Genomic DNA, 27,013 nt, shown 5'->3' with positions numbered 1-27,013 from the left:
AAAGCTATGGTTAGCGATGATGACAGAATGTTTATGCCATGTTAAAATATGATGATCGTTGCCGCTTTGTCTACTTTCTTGTGCTTGGTTTATGCATGATTAAACTAATGCTCTCTCTAACATGATCTGAAAATTAATTAAATGCCGGCTAATTCAATTGTGGAGGTTATGATAAATTTAAGACCCATATCTTTTATTCTTGCTCTCTTACTTAAGCTTGTCAAGGAAAATTTAATTTGGATTTAATTTTGAGCTAACCTTGTCAATGATACCTTTTGCAATTGCTCTACCCTTCTACAAGCCTAAATGATATATCATAACAAACCATAGAGCAAGAATTATTTTCAGGTGAATTAATTCAGGATTTATCTTCTTTGGTACGAGACTAAGAAGCTGACCATTCCGTATTTTTGCGTACCTCTCTTTTGCTAGCCATTCTATCCATGCATTGTGAGTTTCTATACCGGGAACATCGCAAACCTCGCTGGATATCCACCCTTAACAAAAAACATCTTTTTGTGAAACACCTCCTTGACCACAACCTATATATTGAGTATATATTTATTTCGACGGCAAAACAGTGGAATCAAGAGCAAATTTAAGTAAAACATAAGTTTGGGAAGCATCAAAGAGTTCGCATAAGAAAAATCCGAAGAAGTGGAGGCCTACAGGCAGTAGGCCGGCCGGCCCAACACCCCTAGGCCGGCCGGCCTGCCCCTTTTCCTCCTCTGTTGGCTTCAATCTTTCACGAGGAGATGCTCCCTTGAATTCTAAAGTTAAGTCCAGAGAATTGATAAAGGTTTTGTGCACTCACTCCATCAAGTTATCATCACTTCATTGCTTGAGAACAAGCAAACGTTCAAGCATGGGGGGAGGTGGAGTAAGTGCATTGTGTTGCCAACGGTTATGAGGAGCAAAAAGAAAGAAAAAAAGGGAGAGAAAAAAGTAAAAAAATTAATGATGATGAAAAGCTCCTCGGTTCCTTTAGCTTCATTAAACTCCAGGAACTTTGAAGATTATTCTATACTCAATTATTCCAACCATGTGCAATCCGATAACAAGGACTTTAGTTGTGCCTTGGGATCAACCGTTGCCATTTACACATGTCCACCATCCAAAGTGTGTGTTCCATTCTCTCCCTCTCCACAAAGAAATTATTTTCCAATGGTCTTTTTGACGAGTCTCGGTAAATCCATGAGAAGTATTTCTTGTTTTGATAATATCTTGATTATAATATCTTTTGTTAGGACTAACCTTTCTAGAGCTCCAAATAAAATCTCACACATACATATGAGAGAAAGAAAAGAGGTAGTTCTAGCAAGTTTGAGAGACAAGATGAGCTGAGAGTTTCCATGAGCAAATTGCAATGAGGTTTAAATTATTTATCTTGGTTTAGCATTACTTATAACTTACTTTCTTAATTCTGAGACTTATTTAATTTTGAGAGCATGTGCTTAATAATTGTGGGGAAGCATTTAACTTGTATCTACCTTCCACATTGAAAAAGCTGGTTACAACTTGAACTATTAACTGCAAAATATTTTGGGAGCATTGTGTTTTCTCGTGTACGATCGAGTGTAGGGATTGGACACTGAAAGGTAGCACTGATTTTTATCAAAGACTTACTCGAGGACGAGCAAGGTTTAAGCATGGGGGGAATGTTGGCGCTCCTTAAGTATCCATTTTATCCCCTGTTTAACTTTGATAATGGCATGAATTTAATATCAGAATCACTAACCATCCTAACATCGGCCCAATTATTGGTCGTTTTCGCGTTTGCACATATATTTTGGAGGTACTTCGTTTTTGCAGGTTTTTGACCAATTTTGGAGCATGAAATGACGAGGCCCACGATCACGCGATGACACGAAGAAAGACAAAGGCCAAAGCCCGAACAAAGGATCAAAGGCCATGATGATTAGAGGCCCGTTCATGCACATCCACCCTCCAATGAAGCCCTAAGGACAAAGCCCACAAGATAAGATCAAGGTACTTCGGGGCTAAGCAAAGCAAAGAGATATTTAAGGAAGGATTTTCTATCATATCCTTTTCCTCGAAATCTCGAAGATAACGACGTCTAATGGGGTGCAATCGTGAAAGGCATAAACTCTAGAAGATTCCAGGAGACTTGGGGAGAAAGAAGGGCACGAGACGGCGAAGGAATGAGCCAGGCCGGCCGGCCTAGGCCCATTGGGCCAGCCGGCCCAGCCCTTTTTTAGGTCGGTTTGGCCTCCCCTTTGACCTATGGTTTCCTGAGCCTATTTAAAGACCCCTCCCCAAGGTTCACGCAGAGATCAATTCGGGAGACGACGCCAATGAGCAGAGAAGATAGAGGGACACCTCTCGGAGAGCCGAGGGTTGTGCTAGTTGTCTAGGGGCTTCCCTAGCCGACGTGGGAACATTGCAAGGAAGACCATGTCGGAGTTCTGGAGCTAGGATCATCAAGATCAAGGTAGGGCCCCGGTTGTGATCTTGTGATGTACAATTATTCGTGGTGAAGTTATTTGTGATTCCGAATGTTTAGCGACCATGTTCTCTCTTTCGATTTCGTTCTTTTCTATGGGTTTTCTTCATCCTAGATCTATTATCAAGATAGATCCCTTAGCATGATCTTGTAGTCATGGTGGCTAGAGGTTCATGGCGGAACTACCAAAGGGGGTTCGACTTGCTTCAGGGTACTTTTGTCGAAAGGGGTGGCGTCGTGACAGGGCGTTGCCACTAAGTAGGTGGGGTATCGAGGGATCGGATTGGAGATTTTGAGTTTAAAGATGCTTTTCATTGAGATTCACATCTATCTTACTTCACTATATCTAGCTGAAACTACAACAAATGCATGATCTAGGTGATCTAGATTGCTTATCTCTAACTTTCTCTTGCTACCTTCGGTGTTTGTCGTCTTTAATAGATTAGATTCATTTTACACCACATCAACACAAAGGAATTTCTATGTTAGTAGATTGTTTCTTGTCTCTTTGGTTCCGTGGATTGATAAACCTTGGGGGAATACTCTGAGGGAAAAGCTACACGAAACCGTGCGCTTACGGTATACAAATCGGGGGCGCTAAGGAGCGTCAACAGCATCGCTGTCGTCTCGTTTAAATTTATTCACAATTTATCGATATCGGCTAAATTTGTAGGTTTTCCTATGCTTTTTGGCCATTATCAGATCTATTTGCTAAAAACATATTAGATCGGCTTTAGATTTTGCAGTAACACTTGTGTTATCTCAAGAGCCAGTTTATATTTGTTTTTAGTTTATATCATCTAAGTTGCACATTCGTAGCTTTGATTTTGTTATACACGCGCAATCGGCTACTTCAAGCCAGTTTTGTCGTCTAGTGCATCGGCTGATCCTGCCGATGCGCTCGTTTGTTACACGCTCGCATTTAATATCTTTTTGTCGTGTATTGTATCGGCAAAGCTTGCCGATACGCCCGTGTGAGAGACATTCGGAATCCCAGCCGATACGCTCTCGAATTTGACTTTGTTTGCTCCCTTGTCAATTTCAGGTCAAATTGACAGGCACACTTTGTTGACTTTCCGGAGCTTGGCGAACACTTGCTTTCGGATTCTAGTGTGTTGATTTTTGCGTCAACACTTCCGGAAGATTTTTTCTTCTACATCTTCCCGTGTTTGAGATTCGTGCAAACTATCTCATTCGTTGGATTTCCTCAACCCTAACATTCTTCCTCCTCCTGCCCCCTTCCTCACCATGCGCCGCGCGCTGCTGCTGCTCGCCGCCGCCGCCGCCGCCGCCGCCGCTGCGTGCTGCTTGCTGCTGCTGCTGCTTGCTGCTTGCTGCTTGCTGTTGCTGCTGCTGCTGCTTGCTGCTGCTGCGCTCTGCTGCTGCTGTGCCGCCGCCGTCTGAGCGCGCCGTGTCACCGCCGCCGGCCGCGGAGCGAAGGAAGATGTTGGATTCAATATTTTTGAAATTTTAATTCAATATTTTCGAAATATTGGTTCAACATTTTCTAATTGTTGAATCAATATTTTTAAAATATTAGTTCAATATTTTTAAAATATTAATTTAATATTTTTTCAATAAATGAGTTTTAACTTGCTTAATTATCTTGCACGTACAGGAGCCCCCCTCCTCCCTCCTGGAACGAAGCCAGGCGATTCCGACGCGAAGACCTGGAAGCAGCGGCGCGCGAGGCGACGGCGACGGCGAAGGCTACGCTCTCTGCCGCCTTCTCGCCGGTAAGACGTCGGCCTTCTTCTTCCTTACATCGTTCTCCCTGGAGCTCCAGTTACTTTCCCCACCGAGCTGCCACGACTAGAAGCTGCGCAGTCCGCTCTTGCTCCGTATGGCGTCCAATCTTTCTTTCCCGTCGTGAGCGAAGAGATCGATCGAGATTTTCCCAAGTCCGCCTGCTGGAACCGAGCTCCGCCTTGCCGTACAATTTCACGAATCTGGTTCACGAATCTGGTGAGCAAGAACTCGATTCATGGTAGACACGGCTTGCCAACTTCATTGCGCATCCAATTGACCCCTTTTCCCCCTGGGTTCACAGCTCATATCGTCGGATTTTGTAGTCTCGTTACCACCGTTCGCCATTGAAGCCAGCCTACACTCTCCTCGGCACTCATCCGCTCGCTCGCTGAGTTTGTGGACAGGAAAAGATCCAGAAATAGAAGGGTTGGTTAAAAGTTATGTAGAAAACGAGCCACTATTCTTTGAACACTACGTGAATTCCATAATCAAAATGGGAAACATAAATCCCCTCATGGGTCACAATGGAGAAATCTGCAAGAACTGTCGTATAGGGTCAATAAGGAGGTCTAGCTGTCAAAATGGTGGAAACACGCTGTTTGCTGGGCCCAGACGCATAGCAATATCAGCAGTTCCTGGACAAATTCATACGTCCATTCAGTTTGACTATGCCTCACTCGCTTGCAAATGTTCTTCAGCAGAAATGCATGTTATCTAGTTATCCTCCTATCAAAAGCAGTTTCTGCATGTTAGGCAACTCCTGCATTTGCTGCCCTAAGCCCCTAACGCATAGATATCGAATGGCTTCTTCATTGGACTTGTGCTTGATATATCTGTAACTTCAGCACTGACGTCTGAAGATGGTGAATGCAGAACAAGAAAGCAGCATAGAAGGAGGGTCATAGTTTTTCTCTATGCTGATGATGCCTAGGAATAGATACACTGAGGCATTGCATAGTGGTAGCACATTGTGCATTGTGCATCTATACATATCGCTATCCAGTGTCTTGTTTTGTTGTGATGAGAGGAATCTACCGTCATGGGTCTTGTTTTGTGCTTTTCTGCATAATATATGAAGGGTGAGTTACTTTAGACTTTGAGTACCTGGGACCAAAAGCCAATAATTGAATTCATTCTTCTGACTCTAATTTTTAGCCCTTCGATGGCAGTAGTAGTAGTGTGGTGGTGGTGGTGGTGGAAGAGGAGCAGCAGCAGGAGCAGGAGGAGCAGCAGTAGGAGCAGGAGTAGAGTAGGAGTAGGAGTAGTAGTAGTACGAGTAGTAGTAGGAGTAGGAGGAGGAGGAGGAGCAGCAGTAGGAGGAGTAGGAGTAGGAGTAGGAGTAGTAGTAGTAGGAGTATTAGTAGTAGTAGCAGTAGGAGTAATAGGAGTAGGACTAGTAGGAGTAGGAGTAGGAGCAGTAGTAGTAGGAATATTAGTAGGAGCAGTAGTAGGAGCAGTAGTAGTAGGAATATTAGTAGTAGGAGCAGCAGCAGGAGCAGTAGCAGCAGCAGGAGCAGCAGTAGCAGCAGTAGCAGCAGCAGCAGTAGTAGTAATAGTAGCAGCAGCAGCAGTAGTAGTAATAGTAGCAGCAGCAGCAGTAGTAGTAATAGTAGCAGCAGTAGTAGTAGCAGTAGCAGCAGTAGGAGTAGCAGCTGTAGCAGCAATAGCAGCAGCAGTAGGAGTAGCAGTAGCAGTAGCAGCAGGAGCAATAGCAGCAGCAGCAGTAGCAGCAGCAGCAGCAGTAGTAGCAGTAGCAGTAACAGCAGTAGTAGGAGTAGCACTAGTAGTAGCAGTAGCAGTAGTAGCAGTAGCAGCAGCAGCAGCAGTAGCAGTAGGAGCAGTAGTAGCAGTAGCAGGAGCAGCAGTAGTAGCAGTAGCAGTAGTAGTAGTAGCAGGAGCAGTAGCAGGAGCAGTAGTAGCAGTAGCAGCAGTAGCAGTAGCAGCAGTTGTAGTAGCAGCAGTAGCAGCAGCAGTAGCAGCAGTAGCAGTAGTAGCAGGAGCAGTAGTAGCAGCAGTAGTAGTAGCAGCAGCAGCAGTAGCAGCAGTAGCAGCAGCAGCAGTAGCAGCAGCAGCAGTAGCAGTAGTAGTAGTAGCAATAGTAGTAGCTTATTTGGCATCAATAACAACAATCAGCAGTAGTAGTAGCAGCAGTAGTAGCAATAGTAGTAGCAGTAGTAGTAGTAGTTTATTTGGCATCAATAACAACAATTTGACATCTTCTGTTAATGCAGTAGCTTATCCGCATTTGTTTTGAGAGCTTCGGTTCAGTTCAACTTTTCAATTTCATTAATGCCCTGGTCCTGGAATTGTTGCTTGAAGTCTGAACTACTTGTAGTATCTTTCTTTACTGGAACCGCATCGCGGTCCTGGCCAGGGAGATGGGCCACGTAGGCCGGAAAACATCGGCCGTCGGATCGTGATCTGACGGTCAGGAATAGATAGAGACGTAAATTTTGCAAAAAAAAATCCCGAGCTTTGTTAAAATGAACACGGAGTCCATCAATTTAATGGAAAACCCCTCGGACTTCGTGGAGCCTTACTTTACGAAAAAATCCCTGAACTTTTAGTAATCGTGCCGTACTCCGTGAATTTTGTAAAAAAAAACCCTGGATTTTGTTAAAATGATTCTGAAGTTCATCAATTTTATGAAAAACCCCTTGAACTTTTCAGTAATCGACCGGTACTCCGTCGACGCCAAATTTACCAAATAACCCACGCAGTCTACCAATTTTACGAAAATCCCTCTGGACTTTTTGCAGTTCAATTTTTTAAAATAAAACTGAACTGGAGGACATATTTCTGCGCGGCAACGCCGCGCAATGTTCTAGTATGTCTAAACTTATGTGGCTAAAATTCAGAGGGCTGTGGCTGCCGGGTGCTCTGATGCTCACAGTCTGTCCCTGTCTTTTCTTCTGGCTCAAGTGCGAGCCGTATTACTGAACTGACTACCCTTTTCACATGACTCAATTTCCTTTTCTCTGGAAAGTATGTGTGGAGTCATCAGGAAATTTTCTATATATATATATATATATATATATATATATATATATATATATATATATATATATATATATATATATATATATATATAGCTCTCCTTGCTAATATATATGATGCCTAGAGATTGCTGCAAGAAACCACCTGCAACAACCGTACCTCTAGAAAAGCTGCATAAATACTTTGGCTTCATTCCTAGCTAGATTCTCAGACGACAAATGAAATTAGTACATGGCCGGATCATTTAATTTGAGAGCGTCCTTTAAGCTAATAATGTATGTTTTGAACAATAAGAAAATATTGTTCATTGTGATATTTTCAGTTAGATGCATTGGCCTGTCCCTGTATTCCTTTTGTTGTTACTAGCATCCTGCCAGTTGCTCTTGTTACATGAAATGTGTTTATCTTATATTCTTTATATAATGGGTATTTGACTGCTTTTGTTGTCCTTTGTTTAGATCCTGCACTGCACAAGCTTGAGCTGGAGCTCGGTTGGAAGCACATTGGCAGGCCAGATGGTGAAAAACTTGTTTGAGGGTTTAGAGTCTTGCTCGGCAAACTATTGTAATGTTCAAGTTTTTGACTGTCATGATGCTTCGCAAACTAGTCAAGATCTTCAGCAATTTATGCTTAGCTTTGTTTGGTACCATGGATGAAAACATGGTCCTGCTGAACGGTTTAGAGTCCCGGAATTGATCCTGTCCATAATCAGCCGAACATCACTTTTTACTACTTGGAATTCATCCTGCCCAGGATGACCAGGAATGAGTGAACCACCCGGTTTCACTGGATCCAGGCCTGGAACGGTTCAGGGTCAGGAACCGTTCCTGAGCGAACGAACGAGGCCTTATGGGGATCTCTGACCGGTGACTGCACACAAGGTGCTCAAGTGTCTGAGGCGCCGCGAATCAGCGTCAACATGCTTCCAAAGCTTAGGAGTCTCGTCACAAAAAAAAAAGCTTAGGAGTCCTCTTCCATAATCCATAAGGCATATCTTCCGAGTGGGAACATAGTAATTGGACATCCCTTGTTGGTACCCGTCACCAACTCACCATGCATGAATGAGAGATACAGCAATAAACGAGTAGCGATTATTGGGCGCGGTGTCTAATTGATGATCTAGATCGCTGTCGTGTGTGGAAAAGATATCCCGGCGAAATTGATGATCTAGATCGCTGTCGTGTGTGGAAAAGATGTCCCGGCGAAAGCACTTCATGTCCGTAAATGAGGAAAGTAGAGAGGGAGCTAGTTCTCTTTGTTGATACTAGCACAGTATCCGTGCGTTGCCACAGATAATATAATAGACTCACGTAATACCACAACAACATTATGTTCGTTCACTTCATGTACAGGCCGTGCTGTGATTGTACGAAATATTTCTTGTTCGTATTTCTATTGGGATTCTGATTGATTTGTCTGGTTTTCGATTAGAATTTTGATTGATTTGTCCAGATTCCGATTAGGATTCCGAATGATGGACAAAGGAAACATTGCTTGCTTTCAAAATAGTAGAGATAGAGCATTTCGAATTATTTGTCCAGATTCGAATTGGGATTCCGGATCAAGGAAACACTGCTTGCTTTAGAAATAGGCGGATCCATTTTTATCCTCAAACTATCGGTTAAGGCTAAGTTTCGTCCCTTAACTATTAAAACAGTCGATCTAGTCCTTCAACTTTCTCAAACTGGTCAATTTCATCCTTTCCGCAGACATGTCTCGCTACGTTGCGCATTGACGAGGCGCCTAGCCAGCTAGTATTCCTAAAGTTGCTTGAAATAATCCTTTTACCCTCTCTTGTTTGTCATATTAGGCTAAAATAGCAGTATGTTGTATCTCATTTCTCCCTCTCCATGGTGGCTGAGGACTTATATTAGAGGGTGGATGAGCTAAAAGTTGGAGGTGAATTCAAGTTATACTCAATCTAATAAGTTATATTTTTGTTTTTAATAGAATTTGATTGTATATCGTGGAGGTGCAGAGGCGTACCACGGTGATATATATATCATATCTATTTTTTCCCGTTCAGGCTTCTCTCCCCCTGCCCCCTTTGTTTCTCTGTTGTATTAACTCTGTAAACGTTTTCCCCTGCTTATTTGATGTTCAGGCTGGCCCCAATGGGCCTGCTGCAGTTCGCGTCAAAAAAAAATCATATAGGGAGACAGAAATGATATTTTACAAGCCTAGCTGACTACAAGCTGATATGGCATGCCAACGTGGCGAGACATGTCAACAAAAGAATAAATTTGGTCTGTTTGAGAATGTTTAAGGACTAAATTGGTCATTTTAATAGTTCAAGAATGAAACTGAGCCTTGACCAATAGTTCGAGGACGAAAATAGCTATTCTATCTTAGAAATAGTAGAGATATACCTAACGATGGTGAAATCCGGATACCCCGATCCATGTACCCTGATGTTTTCTTTGTTTGGTGACGATGCTTTCTTCCTCTGGCAAGCTTCCGGCGTTTCGTTCTTCTCTTAACCTCATTTGCACCACCGTTTGCTATCTGCCGATCCGAACGGCGATTAAGTAATAAACAACGCAGATTTACAGTGAAGCGAGATGGAGCAACAGCAGAACTCACCTTAGGCGATTACGTTGGACAGATCACCAAGCGGAGGTCTACCGCGTTTCGTACCACCAGAATCCATCTTCCAAGTTCGGATCGGTGACGAACTGCGCTCGACCCCGGATCAACAACAGAATGCAGATTCCAGACTTTAAACACAAATGCAGTCACGAAATCAGGACATGTGCCACCCAATGCACACCACTAATTAGATCCTAACGAGTAACGACGGCCATTAGCGGATACCTCGCGAGGCCGATCGTGGATCGGGGGCGGGGCTGCCAAAGTCAAAGTTCGACGCCGGCCGAGCGGGATCACGACTTGCGGCCAGGGATCCCGGAGTGTAGTTGCGTAGATGGGCTGCCCCGACGAGCAGGTGGGCGCTGCGGGGAGGAAGGTGCCTCACGAAGCTGTCCACGGGGCGCTCCGTAGTAGCAACGTCGCACCGGCCAGCGAGGTGGGGTCGCGCGCCGCCGCCTTCGGTTGCTCACACGCAGCAACATCGCACCGGCGAGGTGGGGTCGGGGGATGCGCGAGGCGACGGCTGCCTTGGGTGCCAACCAGGGATGCAAGTCCCATCTTTTTTGGATCATTAGGTCGATTCAAAAATTAATAAAAATAAATTAAAATGGCACGCTACGTAATTAGTTTGAAAGAGAAAATGAATTAAAATGACAAACTCAAAACCACCTATGAGTACCACTTGCATCCCTAGTGCCAACGAAAGAAATCGTGCGGCGCGCGAGGATCGGAGTTTTAGTGTTTTACGGTGATACGAAGGAATCGGACAGACTGCGATTTTTTTTTGCCAGGTTGATGGAAGTGCGAACGAAGGGCTAATCCGATTCGTATAAAAGATGGACTAAGACCTACCTGTCAATGACACAAGCGGGCCAAATTAAACAGACCAAACCTAAAATTTAGATGGAAATCTTACTCGCTTTAGAAATAGGTATATATAGATTCAACTTGATGTCAAGGTTTCTAGTTGGTCGATATAATTCGCTGTGCAACGAACAGCTGGAAAGCAATTAAATTTCTCCACAGCTAACTCATCACTTGACCACATGAGTACCTTTCCACTATCTGTGGCCACCATGAGGCTGCACTACCGGAGACGGCATCTTTGCCGTGCCCAAGGCTTTGCCGTGTGCTCTGGGCACACGGCAAAGTACCAGTCTCGCGTAGTGCTAGAGACTTAGTAGCCTAAATTATTTGATCGGTCACCGTCGTAGACTCCAACTCCAAGTCAACCGGCCATTCAGCCCCTAAAATAATCCCGCTGGGGAGGTACCCCCTCGTCCACTCCTCTCTCCTCACCACCAGCAACCACCATGTCTATGGCCGACTACTACCATGCCATCGCCGCCTTGGCCTTCTTTATCTTCTCGGCGCTCGTCACCACTGCCGAGGCCCAGCCGATGCCATGGCAGCTGTGCAATACCAACAGCGGCAACTACACTGTAAACAGCAAGTATAAAGCAAACATAGAATACCTAGCCACCTCCCTACCGCAATACGCGGCCTCCTCCCCATCCCTCTTCGCCTCTGGCTCATCGGGCACCAGCCCGGATGTCATCTACGCCCTTGCTCTCTGCCGTGGCGATACAAACGCCTCCAGCTGCGCCACCTGCGTCGCCGCAGCTATTCAGAGCGCCGAGCAACTGTGCCCGCTCAATAAGGGCGTGACCATGTACGACAATCCATGCATCCTCCGGTTCTCTGACAAGGGCTTCCCTATCAGCCATCCCTACAACAAAGGCATGTATATCGCTTGGAGCTTTGACAACGTCACTGCGGCGGAGTCACCAGCTTTCGAGGCGGCCACCGCCAAACTCGTCAACGCCACCGTAGAGTACGCAGCGGCGGACCCAATCAGGCGATTCGGCACGGGGGTGGAGGCGTTCGATCAGAGTTATCCCAAGATTTATTCGTTAGCACAGTGTACGCCGGACATGACAGCGGACGAGTGCCGGAGCTGTCTCCGGGACATAATTGGGAGGTTCACTGCAACTTACTTCGCAGGAAAGCACGGCGGACGAGTTGTGGGGGTGCGGTGCAACTTCCGATATGAGACGTACCCTTTCTTCTATGGCAGCCCGCTGTTGCAACTGCCCGGGCCGCTAGGGCCAGCGCCTGCACCAGCTTCCACAGCGACTGGCGGAGGTAAAGTTGGATAATACCTCCTTTCTTATATTAGAAGATGTTTCTGACTTTACCATTATTGCTTTTCTATAGTTTTGTACTGATAAATAAAATTAAAATTATAATAGAACTGTCAAGTCGTTCTGGAGCAGAAATATTTAACAATTTATTTATTTATTTATTAAGGAAATATCGATAGTTTGAAAAAGATTAATGATCAACATGTAAATATAAAATTTTGAAGCACATTAACTTTGATGTGACACTTTAACTAGCAATTTCTATTAATTATTAGCTAGCAATTTCTATTAATTATTTTATTAAAAAATAAAACTAAATATAGTATAAAAGTATTTATGCTGATGTATATGGTGACCTAAATCTTACATTATGAGCCTAACTTATTTTTATGTGTTCATGGCAAAAAGTAGGAAATTAAAGTATATATGGATCATATTTGTCATACAGGAGGAAGTATTAGCCTGGCTGTTGCCTAATTAACAGTAGTGTGAGAAATTAGATAGTTCAAATATTGAATGATCTGTATTGAGCCTCATGTACTGTTTATATAATATACATGGTAGCTTGTATCCAAAGTAATCCTAGACAATCAAGGGATTACAATCAGTGAAAATAATCCCGCCAAATATAGACTTCGAATCAATCAATCCTACTAATTCTTTCCTAATATTGAATGATCTGTATTGAGCCTCATGCACTGTTTATGTAATATACATGGTAGCTGAAAGTGATCGAGTGCTTATAGCCTAAGAGGAGGAGGGAGTGAATTAGTCAACTTAAAACTTTAACCTATGGCTCTTAACTAATTTGCACAACAAATTAAACTATTGCATGCTAACTAGATGTGCAACTATGGTTCAACTAGTGTAAAATCCTCATCCCAAAAAAAATTTAGCAACCTATAGCTAATCCTATAAAAAAACTACTCTATGAAAGTAAAGGCACACAAGTTGCAATATGAATGCGGAAACGTAAAGAGGGGATGAGAGGAAGCAAATTCTCGACACGAGGATTTATCCCGTGGTTCGGTTAGCCACAAAGGCACACCTACATCCACGTTGTTGAAGCACTCACGAAGAGTATTGCTTCCCGGCAATCAAGTCTCTTCCGTGGACACAACCAGGGTCACCTTGATCCCGCTTTCCACTAAGGAGTTTGCCCACGAAGGATGCGAGTCTCCACGTCCCCCGCACAAAGTTGTCGATGCCGCTCCACACCAAGCCGGAGGGTCGTTGACTTGCCAGTGAGCCACCAATGCTCCAAGGGGCCGGTGCACCGAGATACAATGTTGGTTCACTATAGAACCACGCACAAGGCAGCAACATCTTGCTCTCTCACTCACTTAAGAGCTAATCTAGCACTAACACTCTCAAAAGGTGTGCTAAGGACTAAAGATTTGATCACTAAGCTCTTGGATGGCTTGGAGGTGCTCTTGGGTATGGGTGTGACTTCTAGGAACTCTAGCAAATCCAAAATGGCCGGGGGATGCAATATATATAGCCCACAAACATGAAGTAGTCGTACGTTTGTAGCCGTTGGGCATTTTTCTGCATAGGCATCGGTTCATCCGATGGTAAGGCGTCGGTTCAACCGGACACTCATAGGCTGAAACTAGCCGTTGGCCTTTCTGAATCGCTCTGCTGCTGACGTGGATGCACCGATGCATTGCACTGACGGGTGTCGGTTTAATCGGTGCTGAACACTTGGTCAATTTGTTGTCCGACATGCTCTCTGGACAATACATAGTCGAATGCACCGATACCTCCATCGGTTAAACCAATGCAGCAAGCATTGACAGATTCAGTCCGTCAATTGACAGATTTAGTCTATCAATAGACCATGCTATTTTTATTTCCCCGTCGGTTCAACCGGTCTTCAAGTCTTCTTCTCATGCTTCACGACATGCTCTCTGGACCGGATGAATGCACCGATGCCTCATTTTATGACCGTCAGTTCAACCGGTCGCGCCGGGCTATCTATCCGGTGCTAACGAGCCAGTACTGCGTCATCGGTTAAACCGGTGCAACCGTTTCTGTCAATTGACGAGTTTAGTCTATCAATTAACCGATTTAATTTGTCAAAGCATCTATCAATTTTGTACTTGTTTTGCTTCATTTCTTTTCATATTTGATCATTTGAATGGCTTCCATTACATCCTTGGAACCTAAAAATTCTACAAAATGTGATCTCTCAAATTTGTTAGTCACATTGATTATGTTGTCACACAATCACCAAAATCATAAACAATGGCCTAATGGGGCCATGTTCCTTACAGTAGCTTGTATCGAAAGTAATCCTAGACAATCAAGGGATTACAATCGGTGAAAATAATCCCACCAAATATATCCTTCGAATCAATCAATCCTACTAATTATATCCTAACACAACAGCCCGGATCCAATTATCTCTTCAATGCCCCCCCCCAATGTGTGGTGGCGGCGGCAGTCATGAGGACGGGCAGGTGCAGCTAACTCAAAATGTTTGCCTGGATGGTAATGAAGACGAGAAGAGTGAGGGTGAGATTACTGACTCAAGTGATGATGGTGTTCCACAAATGTGAGTTATTGTAGTGCAATAGCTCATGGTCATGCACACGAGTCCGGTGATGAAGATCTAGTATTGAAGATGAACGAGCAGACGTGTGGACGATGGTCAGGCCACATTGCCGTCGGAGGAAGAAGTGCTAGATAGGTAGACCTGAGTCATTCAAAAACCCTAGAGCCGTAAACGAATCAGCAAGGCGAGGCAAACCAACTTATGATTGAAAAAATAGAGCCTTGATCAGAAGATGATCAGAAAAAATCTAAACGGTGGTCCATCAATAGGCTGATGACACAAGGGTGCACAATCTCTATGGTAGAGTTCAATTTCCCCCTAGGCGGTGCAACGTGGGACCGTGGAGGTAGTGGTTCTCATGAGCTTTTATATAGAAAGTAATAACTCGGACCTCAAGCAATCCTAATGTTCTACGCAATCTATCCTTCCAATCAATAAACCCTAACTATCACGGTGAAGGCCCTCTAACCAATGGCGAAGATTTTGCCGTCGGCCTTACCCGACAAAGACAGCACGACAGCCAGGGTGACGGCGAAGATAGGTTTGCCGTGTGCCATTCATCGGGCACACGGCAAATATATTCGCCGTGTGCAATTGACGGCACACGGCAAAAAAAAAGAAGACGGCACGGGGATGGAGACGGCGGCGGAAGACGGCGCCTTTGCCGTGTGCCTGTCAGGTGGCACATGGCAAACGTTTAAACAGTGCGGTGACGGAGGCGGCGCGGCCAGACGGCGCGACTGTCGCCTTTTCCATGTGCCGGACAGGAGGCACACGGCAAAGTTTGAAAGGTTGTTGTGTGTCTTGCAGGCAGCCCATGGCGAACCCTGGTCACTTTGCCGTGTCTTGCACTTTGGCACACGGCAAAGCAACTTTCAGCATTGGCTGAAATGGCCACTTTGCCGTGTGCCGTGTTCATGGTACATGGCAAAGTTGAAAGTGATCGGGTGCTCTAGCCTAAGAGGGGGAGGGGTGAATTAGGCAACTTTAAATCCTTAACCTATGGCTCCAACTAGTTTGCACAAAACTTAAACTAAATCAAGCTATCTAGATGTGCAACTACGGTTCGTCTTAGTGTAAACCCTCATCCCAAAAGAGTTTTGCAATCTATAACCAAACCTAGCAAGATACTACACTAGAAAAGTAAAAACACACAAGTTGCAATATGAAATGCGGAAGCTTAAATAGGAGGGATGAGAAGAATCAAACTCTCGACATGAGGATTTATCCCGTGGTTCGGATTGCCACAAAGACGCCCCTACATCCACGTTGTTGAAGCACTCATGACGAGTATTGCTTCCGGCAATCAAATCTCTTCTGTGAACATAATCATGGTCACCTTGATCCTGCTTTCCACTAAGGAGCTTCTCCACAAAGGGTGGGGGTCTCCACGTCCCCCGCACAATATCGTCGACGCCGCTTCATACTAAGCCGGAGGGTCGAAGACGTGCCAGCGACCCACCAAGACTCCAAGGAGGCCGGCGCACCGAAATACAATTGTGGTTCACTCTAGAACCAGCTCATAAGGCACAACACCTTGCTCTCACACTCTCTAAGGAGCTAACCTAGCACAAACACTCACAAATGTGTGCGAAGGACTAAATATTTGATCACTAAACTCTTGGATGACTTGGAGGTGTTCTTGGATGTGTATAAGACTTCTAGGAACTCCAGCAAGCTTGAAATGGCCGGGGTGAGGCGTATATATAGCCCTAAGTCTTGGAGCCGTTGCTCCAACGGCTAGCAGAAATCAGCCAAGCATCGGTTGAACCGATGGTCGGGCGTCGATTCAACCGGTCACTCACAACCTAAAACTATCCGTTAGCTCCTCTGACGCTTCTGCAGCTGAGTTATCAACAATCGGTTAAACCGATGCTACGGTGTTGGTTTAACCAGTGTCACTTGATGTTCTTGTGGCCGTTGCACTTGATCCATTTCTGCTGGCGTCATTGCACCGATGGTATGCATCGATGGTCATCGGTTCAACCAGTGTTGAAGGCTTGGCTGCTGCACTCTTGACATCGTCTCTGGACAATAGTACGTTGAATGCACCGATGCCTGTCTTTGACCCGTCGGTTAAACCGGTGCCTAAGGGCTGTCTTGACTTGATTTCATCTAGCACCAAAACTTGCACTGATGCTAAAGCGTCGGTTTATCCTGTTACCATTGGATGAACCGATGATTGGGCTTCGGTTAAACCGGTGCAGCTAACTCTGCATCCTTTCGTCCAATTCGTCGCTGCGATCATTTGGATACTTGAAATATATTTTATCTCTGGATTATTATTATGCTTTAGCATCTCGACGGCGGATTGTACTTGTCATCTTGACGGTGGATTGGACTTGGCGTCTCAACGGTGCATTGGACATGATGTCTTGACGGTGAATTTGATTATATCCATGGGACCTAAAAATCCTACAAATATGATCTCACAATCTTATTAGTCCCATTAATTATGTTGTCACTCAACCTCCGTGAGGCACACGACAAATCTTAACGTCCGTTGGTGGCCTTGCTCGGCCTGACGGCCGTGGCACGCGCCGCGCACGTGCAGATCCTTTGCCATGTGCCGAGGCCAAAGCACACGGCGAAGACCACGTTTTGCCGTGTGCAGCCGTAAGACACACGGTAAAGTCAAGCTTTTGCCGTGTCCAAGTACTTTGGCGACGCACGGCAAAGCTCCTCTTTGTGTTCCGTATACTACAAGTAGGTCATCCCGTATGTGGCGTCCTGGTCATTCTTACAAAGTTGTCTCCCTCAAGACAGTACGGTCGTGGCCAAACCGAGCAAAGAGAGCAAAGAAAAGTAGATGTTCCGAGACCTGAAGTTACCGTTGGATGTATTTCGCAAATCGCAACTAACTATATGAATCATTTTATAATCAGTTTTTATATTGGAGTGCCACATTAATGGAGGCACGATGAACATAGAGTACAAAATTTAAGGATTTTATTTTGTATCAGATTTTGTGAATTTAGTTTTCTTTATTTTATAAAAATGGGATTATGCAAACAAAACGTAGCTCAGCTGGTAAGATTTCTTAGAGTTCAAGTCCTCAACCCAGTACTGGTGCTTGAATTATCTTGGATTTATTCTAGGATTTAACCGGCACTATTGTTTCAATGGTAGGCCCGTTGACAGCAAAGTGTCAGTGGTGACTTCCTCAATATTAAGGATTTGCCCACTTAGTTTTTCGGAGGTGCTTATAGGGATAGGATTGTGCGAGTATATTCGTAGGGACAAGTGTGCATTGCCTCACAGAAAAAGGTTTTCCAGATCATGTAATTGCTGAAATTATGTGAATTTTTAACCAACACATATATGCGTATATAATTTGATTTTTATTTGCAGAAGGAACGAGAGTTCAGAAAAGGACTGTTCTAGCTATTGCAGTGCCTACAGTTTCTGTTGCTGTAGTATTAACTGCCATTGTAGCATGGTTTTCCTTATGGAGGACGAGACTGGCGGCAAAAGCATTACAACCAAGTAAATCCCCTTAACCATTTTCAATTTTTAAATTTATCACCAACCAGGACTTGGCTAGTTTGCTTTACTATTCAATATAAGTATTGTTTAGTTCAGTTCTATCATTAACTTCACCGATTCTCTTTTTTGTTATTCTTAGGGGGTGTTATCCCCTAAATTTTTTTTGAAAGAGAATCTTGCTATTTAGGAGTATTAAATAAAATCTATTTACAAAACTTTTTGTACGGATGAGTTGTAAATCACGAGATGAATCTAGTGAGTCTAATTAATCCATAATTAGCGAATAGTACTGTAGCATCACTATTGTAAATTATAGATTACGTAGGCTCATTAGATTCGTCTCGCGATTTACAACTGCAAAAAGTTTGTAAATAGATTTTATTTAATACTTCTAAATACCAATATTTTTTTTGATGTGATGGGGGTGTAAAATTTTTGGGGAGGGAACTAAACATCCCCTTACTGATCATAGGCTCTTCTCTGCCTGATCGTAATCCTGCACCTGAAAAGGCTAGGAATTATTCCATAATTAACTGATGAGAAGGAAGGGCTTGCTGCATATTTGTCTTGGGCTTAGATAGTTGTTCGACCACCCACTTCTAGAGGACGCATCATTGCCGGTTTGAAAGGGGACATATGTAGTGCAAACCACAACTTCGTGAAAATCTGTGCAAATCTCAGCAAAAAAATCGTCTAAATTCACCAAAAAAATCACACATGTAGATGATATGATGATACACAACCTTGTAAAATATCTTGTCCAAACTCGACTTCGTTTGTGAGATATAAAAATAACAAATTTCTAACAAATCATTTGGACAGCTTCCTGGCTTGAAATTTGTTTTTTTATATCTCACAAAAGAAGTCGAGTTTGGATAAGATATTTTACAAGATTGTATATCATCATATCATCTACATGTGTGATTTTTTTGGTGAATTTAGACGACTTTTTTTGCCATGATTTGTATGAGTTTTCACGAAGTTGTGGTTTGCACTAGATATGTCCCGGTTTGAAAACCCATGCACTCCAGAGGTTCTAATATAAAACACAACAACCAGGAACATACATTTCTACCCAAAAAAAAACCTGTTCTGCATATAGCTTTTCCGCTGCCATCACTATCAGGTGAAACCCCTCCTCAAGAGGTGTCAAGTACTCAGGTGCAGGAACAACATGAACAAGCTTGCATACACAGAAAGTACAAAAGATTTAACCATGTAACAAGCAATCAATTCATTTTTTTTTGCGAATAACAAGCAATCAATTCATACTTGTTTGGCCAGTCACAGCTCAGCTAAGCATCAATTTACACAAAGTCTAAAAGAAATTTACACAAGCAAGTCAAAACACCGTAAAGAATACGAGCACGTGCACCCCTCTCATCTCCTTGCTGTCGCTGCTTGTGGAACCCATGCATGGGAGGCCTCGAGAGCACGCTGGCCATGGAACTCCAACTGCAGCCACTCCTAAAAATTGGATCGAACAGAATCCAAGAAAAATCCCAAATTGAATTGGCACTTAACCGATGGACAAGCCGGTCTTGTAGATATCTCCCAAATTGAATTGGATCGAGTACAATGATATATGCATATGATCTTCCTGTAGCAACGTGAGGGCACATATTTTGCTAGTAATACATAGTATACCAGCAGCAGTAGGCTAACCAAAACGCCCATAAGCAAGGAACGTGGACAGAGGACTAGTTTCACAAGAGATAGAGCCAATAGACTCGGTTACAGCTAAGGGTGGTAAATGACCGTTGGATGACGAAGGTTGATGCCTGATGAAGAGCCATGGATGACGAAGGCTGATGCCTGACGAAGACCCATGGATGACGAAGCCCCATGGCTGAAGAAGGTTGATGCCTGACGAATATCCATGAATGACGACGGCTGATGCCTGACGAAGACTCATGGATGACGAAGACCCATGGATGAAGAAGGCTGATGCCTGATGAAGACCCTTGGATGGTGTGGTGGAACAAATCAACCGGTGGACGCCAAACTGTTGGGAAGAGACTTCGCCAAGCAGTAGAGAGAGGAGAAGAGGGCACCGAAGATCACACGGGAGCAAGTGTGGGGAGTGCTCCATCCGAGAGATCCCGCCCCTTGACCCCTTGATCATCTATATATATAGGAGGGGAGGTGATAATTTTTCCCGGCCCCTTGGATAACACAAAATTTACAATTAGACCCTTGGACCCTTACAATCAGCCCATTTTGCTATATGGGCTGGGCCATTTCCCCAGCAGGGATATCTGAGTCTGGAGAGGAAAGGGCTAGGGTTTCTGCTACTTTTATACTATGAAATCGTGATTGGAACCATTGGATTAGAGATGGACGATAAAAAATAGTTGGGCTCTTTGGGCTGAAATGGACCTCTTTTTCTTTTTTTCATTTTTTATTTAATTGCACCATTGTGAATTAATATACAAAAATAATTATCTTATCTATATCAATATATTTCTTACATGTAATAGACTATATTAGCTGTCTTTTAAAAGTTTCATTAACTTTGAGACTTATTTAATATTTTCTGTAGCTTAAATGAATTTCTGTGTGTTTATTAAAAATAATTACAATTTGAACTACTTATACCTCAAATAGTATTTAAACAATTATACAAAATAGATTTTAAGGACGTCTGTTCCAATATAGCTCATATCCTAGAATCGATAAACAGTGCAAATGTTTGTTAGGAACAATTAAAACTTCTATTTACAACCTCATTATAGAATAATGATAATAATACCAAAAACAACTCCGAGAATTCTGTAAATTGACATAGACTCATTTCATGGATATATAAGCTTGACATTTAAGTTTCAAAGAATTATAACAAAGTAGGACTATACTTTGTTCATAAATGGGTACATCACTCACTTAGTTTCATATAAAAGTCAAATTTTGAGATTTTAATACCTCATAATATTTTTTTGAACTCATATGAACCAAATTTGGACACAACCTTACATTTACTATTATATTAGAAAATATGAAGTTACATCACTAATTATTATACAAAAACATATTTTTTTATTCTCTACTTGGGTGGAAGAAAATAAGCCATGTGTAAAAATCCAAAATAACAGCAATAATTATACAAATAAATAACATTAAATGAAAAAACCTGATCTTAGAAAAATAATAGGAAAAAAGAACCATCAAATTTAGAGTTCATATGAGGGAGAAATACCACATATAGGTTTTAATCCAAGATTAAAAGAAGAAAGACGGACTATACATGTGTTACTGTGAGTTCATGAATTTCCCTGGAACTTTGTCCACAACCGACAAGGAAAATTTGAATTTTCCTGTGTGTACATAAATTTCCCCGTGAGTTTTTTATGCAGCCAACAAAGAAAATCTGAATTTTCCTGTGTGTACATAAATTTCACCGTAAGTTTTTTTTGTATCCGACGAAGAAAAGGTGAATTTTCCTGTGGGTTAGGTTATTTCCCTGTGTGTTCTTTCAAAACCGACAAGGAAATGTCAATTTCCCTGTGTGTAGTTGAAAAAACCCTCAAGGAAATTGGACACACACAGGGAAAAGACGGTTTCCAGTAGTATTCATCTAGCCTTATTGGACAATATTTCTTTAAAAGCCCAAGGAAGTAGCCATGAGTGTCTATAAAATATTTAGTAAAATGATTAGTCATTGTTTATTTCTTTCTTCCAAGTTCGAACAGTGTCTACTGGTCCAGATGATGAGATTCAAAGTATCGGCTCGCTCCTACTTGATCTATCAACACTTCGACTTGCTACAGACGACTTCTCTGAACACAAAAGGCTCGGTGAAGGTGGTTTCGGTGTTGTTTACAAGGTATCAACTACTCCCTCCGGCCCGAATTATGAGTCATGTTGACTTTAATCGATTATAGACTTTATTATGCACTAAGCTAGATATACCCTATGTCTAGATGCATAATAATATATATACATCCAGAAAAGTAAAACGTAATTTTGATGGAGGGAGTACACAATACAAATATGCATGTGTATTTATCTTCCTTGATTTCCTCTATCGATAACTTTCTTTTGCCTACTTGCAGGGAGACCTACCTCAAGGTCAGGAAATAGCTGTGAAGAGACTCGCACAGACTTCTAGACAAGGAATAGAAGAGCTGAAAACTGAACTCCTTTTGGTCGCGAAACTGAACCACAAGAATCTTGTAAGGCTTGTTGGTGTTTGCTTGGAAGAAAATGAGAAGATACTTGCATATGAATACATGCCCAATCGAAGCCTTGATACAATTCTTTTCGGTACTATTTGTTCCTTGGCTGGCTGTTCTCCAAACGATAGTGGCGGTAAATTTATTAAAGTATTATGTGATGATTGATGTTTCTTTTTTGAGTGGTAGATGCAGCTAAAGCCAAGGAGCTGGGTTGGGAACAAAGATTCAATATTATACTTGGAATCGCTAGAGGCTTACAGTACCTTCATGAGGATTCTCAACTCAAGATAGTTCATCGTGACCTCAAAGCAAGCAATGTTCTGTTAGACTCTGCTTATAATCCTAAGATTTCTGACTTCGGGTTAGCAAAGATATTTGGAAGGGATCAATCACAGGTTGTCACTCACCGTATTGCTGGAACATAGTAAGTACATATACATGCATGCTAAGTATTTCGTTATTAATATATAGAATACGGAGTTAGCGTACAGTTACTGATCGCTGTGTGTCCTTATTCCAGTGGATATATGTCACCAGAGTATGCTATGCGCGGTCAGTATTCGATCAAGTCAGACGTGTATAGCTTCGGTGTACTGGTCCTAGAGATCGTAACAGGGAGAAGAAACTTTGGCTCCAATGACTCCGAGAAAGATGGTGATCTGATAAACCTTGTAAGTACGCAAGTATTATTTTGGCTATAGTGGGGACCAAACACTTCCGGGGGTTAGCAAGATGCACCATTTAGGCCTTGTTTAGTTCGGTGGAATACACTGTAGCAAGGTGTTCCATCAAGTTTTCAGATACTAATTAGGAGGACTAAATATAATTTAATTATAAAACTAATTATACAGATGGACTGCAATTTGCGAGATGAATATATTATGCCTAATTAATCCATCATTAGCACATATTTACTGTAGCGCGACATTGTCTAATCATAACCTAATTAGGCTTAATAGATTCGTCTCGTGTATTAAGCCAAGGGTTATGGATGGATTTTATCATTAATCTACATTTAATACTCCTGATTATAGTGTACAAACATTCGATGTGACGGGTAAATTGTAGAAACATTGGGTACTCCCCCCCCCCAACCCCAAGTTTCAACATGGTCCTTCTCCTAATACTGAATGCCTGATCTTCTAGCCATATTTTTAAAGATTGTCAGATTTATCGGAGTTACAATCATAATTGTGGACGTTTAGCAATGTTCTATAAGGTGAATATTCAGAATGCCATGGTTATGTCCCTGAATAGGAAATTAATGTATGAGCACATAGCACATCACTTCTACTAAGGCTGAGCTTAATAGGAATAAGAGACTTGGTGGAAATGCTAAACATCTCATTTCCCATGATGAACACATTGAATCTTTTCAAGTGGATAATCCCAATTCGGTTTTCGAGGGTTCGCTCATCATTTATTAATAGTAACGAACTTCACTGTCCTGCTTACTCATTGGATGAATTGACAGTCTCTTGCCCTTTACCTTGGATATACACACAATTGCTCATTTCGTTGTAACCAATAGTTCTAGTTTAATTTATCTATGGGATGGGAGGCTCTGTACAATACCTGAGCATTTTATATTTTAGTTAAACGTCTATACTAACAAAAAAAAGGAAGTGTCTATAATTAACTTGCAACAATAGCAATTATATTACAACAAAAACATAACTGCAACTCAGCCATAAACAAACGTGTTACTAAACACTAGTCTTATGGTGTAATGCACAGACACTAGAAATTCAAGTGTTAATGTTGGATAACTGTGGATCTAGTGTGAACTACTTAAACTATCCAACACTACTTAAGTTATCCCTCAACTAGATTTTTCATCCCTTAGCCCACAAATCTAGTAGCTCACATCCAACACTAGTCTCATGGCATAAAGCAGAGACATTAAATCGAGTGGGGGCTGGAGTTAGGACGCTCAAGTGCCCTATATATATCTCTATTGTTATGTTTTGATTCTGCCTCCGTTACATTCCCTTTGTAAAGTTTTGTGAGGAATCATTATCTCTTTTTAATTTTCGAGAGGATTCCTTGAGGGGACAACACTACGGGTATCTGAATATGCAACAGGAGATGGAAAAAAAAGGAAAAGCACAAATTACTCCCTTCAAGTATAGTAAAAGTCCAGATAACCTCCTAAACTATATTATTGTTCAATTTACCCCCTAAACTATGTTATTTGGTTCAACTTACCTCATAATGCAATTTGTCATTTTTATTTCTCTATACACAGTTGAATTTTAATTTCACACTTTACAGGGTGGTAATGAACATCATAATATATATTAAAAAATATTTGACAAACTTTTTATCATTATTTTTTATATAATTTTGCATCTTAAGGATAAATTTTACTATTAAATATCTTAACATATCAAAATAGTGATAAAAAATTCATGATATATTTTTTAAACATATCTTATGTTGTCTGCTATAAACTTGCAAAATTTGAACTTAAAACTCCACTTGTGCGTGGAGAAACAAAAAAAAAACAAATTGTGTTAAGGAGTAATTTGAACCAAATAGCATAGTTTAGGGGGTAAACTGAATCAAAAAATACTTTAGGGGGTTATCCAGACTTTGGTTATATTTGAGGGGAGTAATTTAGACTTTTTCCCCATCCCCTGTTATATTATGGATGCTTGTATTCATTCTTTTACAAGGAATGGAAAAAATAAACATTTACTTATTTGATGCAGACATGGGAACACTGGATCAGGGACAAAACCATCGACTTGATCGATCCATCATTGAGCAACCCCTGTCCCATTGACAAGGTGCTGAAGTGCATCCACATTGGGCTTTTGTGTGTTCAGCAAAAGCCTACAGATAGGCCGTTGATGTCAGCCGTTAACTTCATGCTTAGCAGTAGCACAGTCTGTCTCCCCTCATTGTCCAGGCCTAGCATCTGGTTCCAGGAGACTGGTGCGAGCTCAAACGATAATTCAGAACTAAATCCAACAGCTTCGATTACCTTCGGTACCGCAAAAAAGGTGTCGCAGAATGATGTGTCCATCACCGTACTCGAGCCCAGATAAGTCTTGAGTGTTGAGATTTGAAACTTTTTTCCCTCTCCCGCTCACCTCCACAATATAATCTTTGATTTGTTATAAGCTGTGATACGCACACCACTTCTCAGGTCAATAACTTTTTTTTAATAATTAGAGGAGTTTTGGGTGTATTTAGTTCTTTTGGTGTAAAATTTTTGAAGTATACGGACACACATTTGAAGTATTAAACATAGACTAATAATAAGACAAATTACAGATTTTGCCTGTAAACTGCTGCGAGACTAATTGAATAAGCCTAATTAATCCGTCATTAGTAGATGTTTACTATAGCACCATATTGTCAAATCATGACGCAATTAGGCTCAAAAAATTCGTTTCGCAATTTACATGCGAACTGTGTAATTAATTTTTTTTTCTTTTATCCACATTTAATACTCTATGCATGTGTCCAAACATTCGATGTGATATTTTTGTCAAAAAAATTTGGGATCTAAACCAGGCTCAAGACAACAAAATCAAGTAGAATCAAATTTTTTTTGCTTTTACCATTTTTTCTCGAATGGATGACAAGAGCATTGCCGTGAAAATTTTATTAGAAGAGAAGCAAGGAAACAAAATACAAATAATGGTGATTGAAATCACCCGACTTGCTCATGCTGAAGCATGACCAAAACCACTAAGGCCAGTCTAAATGGGAGTTTTATGGGCACAGTTATCTTAACTGGGAAATAGGTAACTGTGTCAGATGAGTTTTATGGTGATGAAATTCTCCTCACATCTCATGAAACTCCATCATTCTCTCTTCTTGTCATGTCAACAAAATTGATGATATTTAATGTCATGAAACCTTTCATGAAACTCCATTGAGACTGGCCTAAGGCGCACGCCTAATAGCACCGACAAAAATCCAAAAGGCTACTCATCGAAACAACAAAATATTACTCCTACAAGATAAAACAACGAAAGACAACGAACCAAATCACATTCCCATTACCATCGCCGCACGATATTGAAGTATGTCATCCCGGATGAGCTGGGCCACTTTTGTTGTAGTCATTTCCGTGTGTTGGAAAGTCCTCCAATTACATTCCTTCCAAATATTCCACCAAACGTAAGGCATCATACCGTCACAATTTCTCCTCCAATCTATGCCGGGGTGATTCCTATATTTAATTTGGGCAGCACCTAGGGTTGGGGTTGCTAGGAAAATTGGTGGAACGATCCTACGGTACGGAGCTCGAGAGCTTGGTGACGGGTAGTCGGGCAAGATCGAGCAGATGCGTGGTAGCGACAGGATGAGCGGAAAAGTAGTGGAACAACATATCTATGTGCTGTTAATCACGCGAGTGGGGTGGCTAAGGTCTTGTTTAGATCTCAAAAATTTTTGGCCAAAAACTTTACATCGAATGTTTGGACACATTCACGAAGTATTAAATATGGACAAAAAGCGTTCATGTGTAAATTGCGAGACGAATCTTTTGAGCCTAATTGCGCCATGATTTGACAATGTGGTGCTACAGTAAATATTTGCTAATAATAGATTAATTAAGCTTAATAAATTCATCTCGCAATTTACAGATGGAATCTGTAATTTGGTTTGCTATTAGTCTACGTTTAATACTTCAAATGTGTGTCCGTATACTTCAAAAACTTTACACCAAAAGAACTAAACGCACCCTGTCGGTGTTTTACCGTCACGTCTACCTAAGAATACCCTTAGGTAGATGGATGATCGTGGGAAGACGCCGAGATCAAGAACACGCTGGTGCAAGGAACACGAGGGTTTGACAGGTTCGAGCCGCACGGATGCATAATACCCTGTGTCA

At 42.1% G+C, this 27,013-nt stretch overlaps 1 protein-coding gene and 1 long non-coding RNA gene across 4 annotated transcripts; one reads left to right on the top strand and one right to left on the bottom strand.

Annotated features, from left to right (window-relative positions):
- Positions 1-9,466: 9,466 nt before the first annotated feature.
- LOC120698450 lies at positions 9,467-10,162 on the bottom strand. The gene is made up of 3 exons (XR_005684851.1): positions 10,025-10,162; positions 9,794-9,927; positions 9,467-9,715 (listed from the first exon to the last, which is right to left on the bottom strand). It is a non-coding gene; the product is annotated as an uncharacterized LOC120698450 (long non-coding RNA).
- Positions 10,163-11,084: 922 nt separating this feature from the next.
- Positions 11,085-25,457, top strand: LOC120698440 (cysteine-rich receptor-like protein kinase 10). Of its 3 annotated transcripts, none has more exons than XM_039982064.1 (7): positions 11,085-11,944; positions 17,852-17,986; positions 21,676-21,809; positions 22,039-22,249; positions 22,348-22,585; positions 22,682-22,832; positions 24,876-25,457. In XM_039982064.1, exons 1-7 carry the CDS (start codon positions 11,113-11,115, stop codon positions 25,212-25,214), a joined length of 2,040 nt encoding a protein of 679 aa, XP_039837998.1. In that variant the 5' UTR covers positions 11,085-11,112; the 3' UTR covers positions 25,215-25,457. The 3 variants fall into 3 exon arrangements, with proteins under 3 accessions (XP_039837998.1, XP_039837992.1, XP_039837981.1); XM_039982058.1 differs by having other exon boundaries at positions 21,667-21,809; positions 22,354-22,585; XM_039982047.1 differs by having other exon boundaries at positions 21,667-21,809.
- Positions 25,458-27,013: the final 1,556 nt, after the last annotated feature.

The sequence above is a fragment of the Panicum virgatum genome, chromosome 1K (genome assembly GCF_016808335.1).
Source record: "Panicum virgatum strain AP13 chromosome 1K, P.virgatum_v5, whole genome shotgun sequence".
Lineage (NCBI taxonomy): Eukaryota > Viridiplantae > Streptophyta > Magnoliopsida > Poales > Poaceae > Panicum > Panicum virgatum.
The sequence above is the reverse complement of the archived record's forward strand: the minus strand, read 5'-3'. Positions and strand labels throughout refer to the sequence as shown.